Source organism: Protomyctophum parallelum (assembly GCF_964188405.1).
Source record: "Protomyctophum parallelum genome assembly, chromosome: 9".
In the NCBI taxonomy this organism is placed as follows: domain Eukaryota; kingdom Metazoa; phylum Chordata; class Actinopteri; order Myctophiformes; family Myctophidae; genus Protomyctophum; species Protomyctophum parallelum.
In genome coordinates this window covers 36,481,443-36,493,641 of record NC_139706.1, presented here as the reverse complement: position 1 = coordinate 36,493,641, position 12,199 = coordinate 36,481,443, and the positions used below count along the sequence as shown (strand labels likewise).

Here is a 12,199-nt window from a genome sequence, read left to right as displayed (position 1 = left end):
AACTAGCCTTTTCATCCCTTTAACACATGACATCATAAGCACCATCGCTCACAGCCAGCTGTAATGAACATCACCCTCCTTCACTGTATAGTGAGTATACCACTATACCATGCAGGAAATTAAGGTATACCCTCCTACGCTTGACATACAAAGTCAGATATATGGGGAAAAGTGGAAGAGAGCGGTAGACAAAGCAGGGAAAGAATAGAAGGGGGATGAGGGAAAGAGAAAAGCAGACAATTGAGAAAGAAGCCAGAGTGAATTTATCTTTGTTTCCCTTGCATTATGTCCCTTCTATTCTCCTGTACTGTAGTGCCATTGTACTGCAGATCTAAAGCCATCGTCCCTCGCTGCTATGCTATCGTCTTCACTTTATCCTCCTGTCTTTTTACTGTCCACTTATCTCCTGCTGCCTTTCTCCATCCTACCTTTCTTCTTTGGCGCTCTGTCCTTCTCTGTCAGCCTCTCTTTCTCACCCTCTCATTCCTCTCGCTTCTCATGACATAAACAGATAGGGAAGGCAGCACTGTCCCAAGGAAGATCTATCGCTTCTGTCCTGTTTTAAAAATCCTGTTCTTCTCAATCGGCCTCTCTCCTCAGCCTCTGTAGCCACTACAGATAAGACCGATAAGCCATTGACTTATGACTTATTATTATGTGTGCCACATATGCGTGTGTGGGCGTGCATATGTGTGTCTCCTTGTGTGTTTGCAGTACGTGCTTCTCCACACATCCAGTATTTGGCACACTTTTGAAGAGCCCTTGAGGTAGATTTAGTTCACCGCCTACCTTTCCTCTCTCTCCTCCATCACACATGGACGGACAGAGCAAAGCATGGAAGAATTTAAACTAGATTCAAGCCTAACAACCAAGTCTCCTTCACCATATGTACTTTATAGCATCTCATAGACCAGCGGTTCCAAAAGTGGGGTCCGCGGACCCCTAGGGGTACGCGACGCATAGCCAGGGGGTACCCAAGCAAAAAAAAAAAAGAAAAAAAAAAAAAGATTGAGGGGGCTAGTGAATCATGGTGTGTGTGTGATATGAAATGTCCAGTACCTCCCCAGTGCCTCCCCAAGTGCCACCCCAGTGTCTGCCCTGCAGTGTCTGCCCAGTGCCTCCCCAGTGTCCGCCATGGTGCCTCCCCAGTGTCTGCCCAGTGGCTCCCCAGTACCTCCCCAGTGTCCCCTGAGTGCCTCCCCAGTGTCCCCCTGAGTGCCTCCCCAGTGTCTCCCCAGTGCCTCCCCAATGTCTCCCCAGTGGCTGCAGTTTCTCCCCAGTGCCTCCCCAGTGCCTTCCCAGTGCCTCCCCAGTGTCCCCTCAGTGCTTCCCCAGTGCCTCCCCAGTGTCCCCCTGAGTGCCTCCCCAGTGCCTCCCCAGTGTCCCCCTGAGTGCCTCCCCAGTGTCTCCCCATTGTCTCCCCAGTGCCTTCCCAGTGTCTCCCCAGTGTCCCCTCAGTGACTTCCCAGTGCCTCCCCAGTGTCCCCTCAGTGCCTTCCCAGTGCCTCCCCAGTGTCCCCTGAGTGCCTCCCCAGTGCCCAGCCGAGTGCCTCCCCAGTGCCTCCCCAGTGTCCCCCTGAGTGCCTCCCCAGTGCCTCCCCAGTGTCCCCCTGAGTGCCTCCCCAGTGCCTCCCCAGTGTCCCCCTGAGTGCCTCCCCATGCTCCCCAGTGTCTCCCCAGTGCCTCCCCAGTATCCCCTGCCTCCCCAGTGTCCCCCTGAGTGCCTCCCCAGTGCCCAGCCGAGTGCCTCCCCAGTGTCCCCCTGAGTGCCTCCCCAGTGCCTCCCCAGTGTGCCCCTGAGTGCCTCCCCATGCTCCCCAGTGTCTCCCCAGTGCCTCCCCAGTATCCCCTCAGTGCCTTCCCAGTGCCTCCCCAGTGTCCCCTCAGTGCCTTCCCAGTGCCTCCCCAGTGTCCCCCTGAGTGCCTCCCCAGTGCCCAGCCGAGTGCCTCTCCAGTGCCTCCCCAGTGTCCCCCTGAGTGCCTCCCCAGTGCCTCCCCAGTGTCCCCCTGAGTGCCTCCCCAGTGCCTCCCCAGTGTCCCCCTGAGTGCCTCCCCATGCTCCCCAGTGTCTCCCCAGTGCCTCCCCACTGTCCCCAGTATCCCCTGCCTCCCCAGTGTCCCCCTGAGTGCCTCCCCAGTGCCCAGCCGAGTGCCTCCCCAGTGTCCCCCTGAGTGCCTCCCCAGTGCCTCCCCAGTGTCCCCCTGAGTGCCTCCCCATGCTCCCCAGTGTCTCCCCAGTGCCTCCCCAGTATCCCCTCAGTGCCTTCCCAGTGCCTCCCCAGTGTCCCCTCAGTGCCTCCCCAGTGCCTCCCCAGTGTCCCCCTGAGTGCCTCCCCAGTGTCTCCCCAGTGCCTTCCCAGTGTCTCCCCAGTGTCCCCTCAGTGCCTCCCCAGTGCCTCCCCAGTGTCCCCCTGAGTGCCTCCCCAGTGCCTTCCCAGTGTCTCCCCAGTGTCCCCTCAGTGCCTTCCCAGTGCCTCCCCAGTGTCCCCTCAGTGCCTTCCCAGTGCCTCCCCAGTGTCCCCCCAGTGTCTCCAATAGCAATACAAGAGCAATAATACAAATTAATCTTAATTTATTAATCTTATTAATTAATTATTGAATCAAATTAATTAATTAATCAAAATGTTCGACGCAAGAAGGCCCCCCTGCGGCCTGCGCCCAGCACCATGCCAAAGCTTTTTCCTGCAGGAAACACTGCTTGTGGTTGTAAATATGTGTTGCGAGGATGAGGGGTACCTGGAAAAATATCTACCCCAAAAGGGGTACCTGGTCCAAAAAAGTTTGGGAACCCCTGTCATAGACTACTAGACAAAGAGAAAGTGGGCGTTTATGTAACTGTACACAAGATCGTTTAGACAGCAGGGAAGTAACAATAAAAAAGAAAACGAACTGCGCAGCTTGCATCTATGGTTGCATCTAAAGGGGATTTATTGCATATGTCTGCTCGAGTTTATGCATGGGTATAGTTGTACTTACTATAATGTGTGTGCCTGTGTGTGTCTATGCATTTGTGCACCTATTATACAGTATGCATGTGTCTTTGTGTGTATGTCCTCTCACCACTGGCTGCAGCTGTGCACCAGGCATCATTGCATTGGCGAGATGCATCTGCTGGGCCAACATGGCCATATTCTTCTGTTGTATCAGGTTGTTCCTGCCATTGATCTCCAGCTGGGTCTTTAGGTGGGGCGGTGGGTGAAGGTACTTACAGTTCTCCCTGGAACAGCGGCCCTGTGGGGAGGACACAAGTGGAAGAGATTTAGGCCCTCATTTATCAATCGAGTGTAAAATCTGCCACAGATTCGAGTGCAGGTTTCGTAGTACACCCACGTCGCCACGGCATTTATAAAGTGATCACAAACAGCTGATCCTTCCTTAATTTTGTTCTCACGTTAATAAATGTCACGGCTGAATTTGATCTGGCACGCCCTAAGAAATCAAGCCTCACCCTCGTTTTTGCGACATGAACAACGGCAATACGTTTCCTGAAACCATGGTTACATGAAAAAATAGGTTTCTCCCGTGCCTTGCTGCTCGCCTCACCCCCCTCTCTCATACACACGCACAGCACGCACACGCAACTTGCAAGCCCAACTAACTGGTGTGTTGTTAAACAAATAAAGAACGAACACCTGCATGAATTAAATAAAGCGTGCGTGCGGGGGGTGAGGCGGGCAGCAAGGGAAGCGAAGCGAGAGGAGAAACAGACAACTAAACTAGACAAAGTGCCAATCGGCACAGGTCTCCACCAGGGCAGGTCAGGTTGTGGCCTCATGGTGGCGCTATAACAGGCTGTTGAGGAAGATTTGGGCCGGAGGTTCGTATTGGAGGGATGCAGGTACAATGTTTTTCCATGTGTGCATACATAAGTTGTATACAGATCGATGCAGTTATAGCTAAAAACAGGAATTGGCCTGTTATAGCGCCACCGTGAGGCTGATTTTGAGGAAGAAATTGTGGCATGTCGTCCTCGGCCTATTGAAAATGTGCGTGTATAATGTAATGGAAATTGCACACTGTGTTTGTGATTTGTGGGCTTTTTTCGAAATGGACGAATCGTGTGAGCTTTGGAAGCCAATCTTAGCCAATCAGGATGGAATATGAGAAATCAAACAAACCTGTCTTGATCACATGACTATGGAGATCATGTGTACCGATTTGCGTGAAATTTGGATAAAATCTGAAGGAGTAATAATAGAAAATGTGTTTTACATATGTCGGCCTCCTGGTGGCGCTATAAAGAGCAGATGTGAAAAATTCCAGGCAAAGGTTTTTCCTTGGCCTCTAGGGAGTTGGCATACAAAGTTATCCACAGATCCGTGCAGTTAGAGTTAAAAACACTTTTCGGCCAGTTATAGCGCCACCTTGAGGCTGAGTTGAAATTGTTCATGTGGCATTTCGTCCTCGGCCTAGTGGGAATGTGGGTGCACAATTTCACGGAAATCCCGCGATGTGTTCATGATTTGCAGCATTTTGTTTGAAACTGAGCACTCCTGTGAACTTTGGAAGCCAATCTTAGCCAATGAGGATGGAGTCTGAGAAATGTGAAAGACCGGTTTGGTTGAATGGCTGTAGAGAGACTGTGTACCAATTTGCGTGATGTTTGGACAAAATCTGTAGGTGTACTGTGCAAAAACTTGTTTTGCACAAAGCGGCCTCCTGGTGGCGCTATAACAGGCCGTTGTGGAAAGTTTGGGGCAGAGGTTCATCGTTGGCATCCAGGGAGTGTGTGTGCAAAATTTGGCATCGACCGGGTTAACGGTGGCCGAGATTAGCTCCTCACGGACGGACGGACGGACGGACGGACGGACACACGGACACACGGACGGACGGACGGAGTGCAAAACATACTCTCCCCACATGCCTTCGGCCTGGTGGAGACAATAAAGTTGTAGGCCTACCCTGTGACAGGGTAGGCCTACAACTTTATTTAATTCATGCAGGGTCCCTGTCTGTTTCCCTCTCACCTCGCTTGCCTTGCTGTCATGCACGCACGCACCTACATGACACATTAAATAAAGCTGTCTGTTTCTCCTCTCGCTTCGCTTCCCCCTCACCCCCCGCACGCACGCACGCACATATCGCTATTTGCAACTTTAACTGTGTGTTGTTAGTTGTATATTAAATTATTAAAGTATTTTTAATTTAATATACAACAAGATATATTAGTGAACGAAAACCTGAACCTGTGAACCATAATTAAATAACAAATAGGCACACACACGCTGCTGTTTTGCAGGTGCTCCTCCTGTCCTGTCTGTCTGTCTGTCTGTCTGTCTCTCTCTATCACAGTGGTCCGTCCGTGACCAACTGACCATGCACGTTCCGACGTTCGCCAGTCTATTTAGATTGCCTCGCAGTCGTTAGTCACTGTTATATGAATGTGCAGCCAAAACCATAGCCTCATGTGGCTGGTGCATGGGCTGGCTGGGTAATATACCTATATCTCCGATGCAGTTCCCACTTGCGCTGGGAGCCTGCCACAGCCTGGCACGGTACATTTGGCATTCGAGCGACGCGTCGGGTTTATTATATTGCACATACCGTAAGAAAGACATCGGCCTTCATGCTGTAGATTAGGCTACAGTAGGCTATACCTGCACGTTGGGACTCTCCGCAGCTGAGCTGCAGCAGCTGCTGCACTATACTCTCCAACGTCCCGTCATGGAAATATTTCAGCACAGACAGCCCAAATCCTCGCATGTATGCGCTCATGCAAAACACTGTTTAAATGGCTTAAGCATCTCTTGCAACATTGTTTTTAATTGCGCGATTTTATCTCCTACTAATTTCATATGACACATGTATTCCTTAACATTTTTATTTATTTATTTTTTACATGTAGCCCATATACATTATACATACCTTTTATATAAACATTTTAGGAGTGAATACATATGTTTTGATGCCTGTGACAGCCTCTCAGCAGTTCAGACAAGGCTGCTCCGCTTGTGTAAAACAGAAAAACAGCGTACGCCAGCTCGCGACCAGACGTGACTATTTGTCCTACTCAAGTTCAATTTCAAGCTTTGCCGGAAATGTTAAATGCCGAAAATGTCGGTAATTTCGGCGTGCGCCCATATTTTGGCGTACGCACGGTTGATAAATGAGGGCCATAGCGCTTAATTAAACAACAAAACAGAGGTCAGGAGCACACGGAAGTTGAAGCAGCAGAATTTGGAGAACTGGAAAACGTTGCTCAGTGTAAAGAAGTAATGAGCCTTAATTGGCATTGATGGCCTGTATCGGCGCCGTTACATTGAAGAGGATCTGACCTACGTCTCTGACGTCTGAAGCTCAGTTTATAAAGCAGAGAGATCAAATCTCCGGACCTCATGTCTTTCCCCATCACTTTCTTTCTGTTCCAATTGACAATTTAGGCATTTAGCAGACGCTCTGGGCGGGAACCCCTTTTGGTGTTTTACCCCTTCACGCAAACTCCAGCTTTTCACCAGAGGAGAAAAAGTTTTTTTTTTAGGCAGACTCTTCACATACTAGAGCATTTCTGAAATAAGTGTCAGAGCTGAAATCGACATGTAAATATGAAATAAATGCTTAAACATGTAGCTAGGTGTAATGTTAGAGACCACAGAAGTGAACCTTTCAAGCCTGTTTGATCAACTCGCTGTTTTCTGCAAGACATTACTCTCTTACATATCTCCAAAACTGGTGGGTCAAACTGAACAACCAATAATGTCAATATTGCCTGCGGCCTGCAGCCCATTTCTAGCACATAATGTAGAACAATTTAACATTTAAGAAAACAATCAAATTGGTCCAAAAAGTACAGATGTAGCAATTTTCTAAGTCACCCTTAGTGGTGGATGCACGTTTGCATGCAAAAGTGAATTTCTTAAAGGAAAATTGCTTTGCCTTGCGGAATGGACCTGCCAGGGAATCTTACATTTTCTACATTTTCTTCTTGGCTACCAAAAAGGTGAGAGGAATGTTATAGCAGTCAGTGCATTGAGAGAAATGCAGTTTGTGTTACAGGATGCATTTTCAATTATACTTTGATAGTGAACAAGCCCAAGGCCACAGAAACAGATGTGATACACTGCATGCATGACCGAACTTCAATGGCAGATATCCACAAACACATACAGACAGGTATGTAGCATGAAAATACAGTTAAAACATACACACATCACAGTGCTCCATCCAGTATTCTGCTAGTGTCTATAGACAGTGCATTGTGTGCGTCTCTAGGTGCCTGGCGCTCTGGGTGATTATATTCATCCAGTCGACAGCCTAAGGGGAAAAGGAGGGAATGTAATTTACACTCTCATAATGCCTGCTCCACTGAACACTCCCCTGGCTACTGCTAGGTGTAATATCTTAGATATCTCCTCCTCCTCCTCTCTCTCGTCCATGCCTTCCGTTCCTCTCAATCCCTTGACATGCTGCGCCCCATGCTGATATTTGCTCTCCTCATCGTGAATACAGAGCAGTGAAGACTCTCTCTCTCTCTCTCTCTCTCTCTCTCTCTCTCTCTCTCTCTCTCTCTTCCAAGCAAGAACACCTATCCCCTTTGATCCCACCATCAAAGCTGCATCTCTATCAGCCTCTTTCATCTCCTTCCATCTTATGCCGATCGTCCTCTTTTAAAATGCTCCCAGGAATGATGAGAGCATCCTGGCGACAAATCTACAACCTCCCAGGAGGTATTAAAGGTTGGATGACATGTTTCTGCTTATCTCAGTGAGATGACCTACTGGCTGCCCACTGTGGTCCACTATGACACGCATTCATGCACATGTGCACGCACACACAAACACTAGTATCACCCACTTCTCTTCCCTCCAGCCTTGAGCCCTTTATGCTCTCCCCTGCGCACTCTTTGACACTATTTCCTCATTACAGCCTGATCTGCCTAGAGACAGACAAAAAAATTGCATTGGTGAACAGCTGAATTTCAGAGCCTGATTGGCCAGGTGCAGAGAGCCATAGCAGTTGATTGGCCCTGGAGCGGACATTGATGCTGCTCCCAGACTGGCTTATCCCCATGTGACTCCCCCTATTGATTAGGGCTAATTGGTTAATGTCTCTTTCTTGATATACGAGGAACATTCCCTCTGGGTGGCTACAACCCATTGTCAGCCCTGTGCGTGCATGCGTATGCGCACATGTTCGTGTGTGTCTTCTTCTGACTATAAAAGGTGATACTGTATGCTTCTAGGTATTGCTGTTGTATAGGCACAAAGCATCATGTAATGGTTGACATTCATGGACAGCACATGATTCACTGTAACGTTGACTGATCGTCAGTCAAAGTGATGTCTCAACTTCAAATAAAACCCTTGATGCTGAAACGATGCTTTAGATCAGCGAAGCAACGAAATCATCTAAAATCAACATGGGAATTGCTGAGACGGATACACACACAGCACAGTGAGCACACACGCATGGACAGACGCACGCACGCACGCAGACACAGACACACAGTGTGTTTTGAGTGCAGTACTTTCATCCGACGGAGCATTGGTCCGAACGACAACCTACCTCCTCCCTCACCCTAACCCTAACCTCCCCCGGGGCAGACACCTAAACCTAACCGCAACCCTCTCCCGACCCGCAGCGCACCTCGGAGCAATGCTCTGTCGGATGATAGTATGCCTCCCGTGTGTTTTGCTAGGTGAATGCTCAGACATTACGCTGTGATTGGAATTCACATGCCTGCCTTGTGCTTTATCCAGACCTTGTTCTTGACCTTCTGTTTTTTTCTTTTTCTGCAGTTTACGTGGCTCAGCTGGAGTCTAAACACGCATTAGCCTGAGGACGCTGCAGTACCACTGCCCTGTAAAGCTAATGTCCCGGTGTGCGCGCGCACACACACACACACACACACACACACACACACACACACACACACACACACACACACACACACACACACACACACACACACACACACACACACACACACACACACACACACACACAATTTCCCTGCTGTCTAAACGATGTCAGTGCTGGTTAATGGTGAGCCTGTCTGAGCCAAAGCACAGCTCCCTCTGGCTACTGTGTGACTAGCAGAATTTACTCAGGATGACTCTGGTCTGCCATCACCTGTCTACCCCCTCTCCTCTGACACACAGATATGCTAAGGCCTTCTCCCCCCCCGTCCCCCGTCCCTGCACTGTCAGAGAGGTTGGTTGAATGTCTGGGTTCTGTCTGGATGAGGATGACTCTCCATACCAGCCTCTAGTCATTCCACAGAACAAATGTGATCCATCTCCCCGTCTTTGGAGGTGCTAAATACATCAGAGGTGTGGCACTTGTTTATAGTTTTCTTTTTGCCAAGAGTTATATTTTGGTTAACTGCCAGCATGTAGCTTGCAGGCTCAGTCTCCTCACACAAGATATTCCAAGATATTCCAATACTGTCTCAAAGAAGACTCATACGCTGAGTTGTCTGTACTCAGATTTGAATCCATGACCTTGTGTCCCAAAGGCGAGAGCCCTACCTACTCCGCTACCGAGACACAATCAGTTGTTCTATTGTTAACAGCAGAATCATTCAGTGTTTGTGATGACAATTATGTGTGTCCTGGTCCATTATTCATTACTACAGTGTGTGCGCTGTTCATGTTTCTTTAGGGCTGGTTTCAGTGCTATTTGACATGACCCTCTACCATACTGTAAAGTTGCAAAAGCATATGACGTGTATGTATTAGGGACAAAAGCAATTTTCATTGGCTCATAAAACCTTCAACATACTATACTTTCCCATGTCCGTATAGGTCCAAAGTAAGTAAGACGGTCAAACGGTTCATTGCCGACGGTCAAACGGTTCATGAGCTATGCGTGTTCAAAGCTGTGTTATGCACATACATACAGTATACACATCAAACTTATAAAGAGACACATACAAGCACGCACAATGCACATGTGCACTGCACACACACACACACACACACACACACACACACACACACACACACACACACACACACACACACACACACACACACACACACACACACACACACACACACACACACACACACACACACACACAATGCTGCTGATCCAGTCCAGTATGACCCTGGAAGCGACCTGCATTTAATCAGCAGCTCATGATACTCTGTGGCCCAGACCTCAGCCATAGAGTCACATACATGTGACTGCATGTATTCCATACGTTATATTGAACAGGCCGGCGGCTTAACGGAATGCAATATGACCAACAAGTAATGGCATACCCAATGTAGGGACACCATGTTCAAAGTGGTTAAATTGGCAAAATAATGTTAGGAATTTAATTTGAATTATTTCCTCTTGGGCTTTGTAGCATTGTAACAAAGCAACAAAAATTATGTGACTTCGTGTGCACGCATGCATTTTCATACGCATGGGAGCGTCAGCGGCATACGAGCATAAAGTCATCCTGTCAGTCTCATTTGTTACTGGATTACTGCTGCCAAGGCGGATTGCTGAAGGATTACTGTCTCTGCTGCATTGACAGAGAGTTATACTACCAATTACAGAATTCTGATCACGGAGAAGCAAAACAAGAACAGACGGAGATAAAAGTAAACAGGCAAAAACACACGAGAGAGACAGACCTGCATTTCTCATTAATATTAATCAAATGCAGCCTGTGATTTCAGCTCTTTCTTTGATGGAAAACTGCACCCTCCACTGGACAGAACAGGCCAGTGGAGGGAGTGGAAGAAGTACTCACATTATACTACCAAAGTAAAATTATCAATAGACTAATGCAATGTAGAAATTTGGTAAATTTGGTAACTACAAAAGTTTTAAAGTAGGTCGGGAGTGGCTTATTGTCGGTATCAACCGGTAAAAGTATGGGCATCACAATATACTTAAAGTAATGGTGTCCAATTTCACAAGTTATAAATACTAGGGTCCATCCATTTTGTGGCTCACGGGGGTTTGTTATTTTGTCCTCAAAATACGGAGATAAACTTGTGTTGTTTAAAGCAGTGCTCCATGCATGCGACCGGCATACACACGCGTGCGCGCACACACACACAGCAGCTCCCCCAAACTACAGAGATGTAACGGAGAGCCGTTTATTATTTTTGTTATTTCTGGTAGTGACTATTATTCATATACAGTTATGGAGCTAAGGTTATTGTTTCCATATACAGTATGTATGTATATCGCCTGCTGGTAGTCTTGTTTACGCTTCACTGGCCATGAGGCGCCACTATGGCCAGTGTTGCTGTTGTGTTTACTGTTCTTATCCCAGCTGCAGACTAAAGATGTCCCTTCTTGCTTGCCATCTCTCGCGAGAACCGGTTGAAGCTCAAGCCCCCAGTGAAGCTCTCCAACGTTGAGTTATGACTAGGAAACCCCGTGCATCTGGGCTTTAACATTGAGCGCTCGTTTGCACTTCCGCATTTTGGACACCAGATTTTGATGTCCAAATCGAAAAAATGTCTAGAACTAAGTAACTAAAGTTTTAAAATAATTGTAGTGAAGTGAAAGTACACAAGTTTCATGCCTCAGAGATGTAGTGGAGTGGAAGAATAAAGTATTATAATAAAGTTAGCCTACTTTCCATCACTGCCTGGCTGTGCACCAGGCCTCTCTCCATGTTCACTCATAACCTGTTGATTCTAAATGATCTGTTAATCCACCAGAGATGACTCATTCTGATGTCATCACACATCGACGGTGCAACCGGTTCAATGCACCGGGGCCCAGGGCAGCCCCCAAGGGGCCCATGAAGGGGGAAGAGGAAAAAAACAAAACAAGAAATGATCACATTGTGATATTTGTCAGTTGAAAGAAGCACTGTCTCCGTTGTGTCTCCCCATATTAGTATGATTATTATTGTGGCGCGACTGTGGCTCAAGAGGTAGAACAGGTCGTCCAATGATCCATGGGTCGGCGGTTCGAATCCCGGCTCCTCCTGTCTACATGTCGAAGTGTCCTTGGGCAAGACACTGAACCCCAAATTGCTCCCGATGTGCTGGTTGGTACCTTGCATGGCTTCCGCCGCAATCGGTGTATGAATGTGTGTGTGAATGGGTGAATGTAATGCACAATCTATGTAAAGCGACTTGGATAAAGGCGCTATATAAATGCACCATTTACCATTTACCATTGTAGTAACGTGTATGTTTGTGTGTCACAATCTCGTGCTTCTCGGCAGTTTGCGTGCGCAGTCTCTATTGTGTTCTCCCACCCCACCATATTAGTATGATTATTATTTTAGTAACGTGTA

General features: G+C 47.9%; 1 protein-coding gene across 6 annotated transcripts in view; it reads right to left on the bottom strand.

The window, feature by feature from the left end:
• LOC310864739 (muscleblind-like protein 1) overlaps positions 1 to 12,199 on the bottom strand; it is a 98,697-nt gene that overhangs the window by 21,634 nt on the left and 64,864 nt on the right. For all 6 annotated transcript variants that reach the window (XM_083773466.1, XM_083773464.1, XM_083773465.1 and 3 more), the window contains one exon: positions 3,061 to 3,231. In XM_083773466.1, coding sequence (XP_083629592.1) covers positions 3,061 to 3,231 — 171 coding nt within the window. The remainder of the gene's footprint in view (positions 1 to 3,060; positions 3,232 to 12,199) is intronic.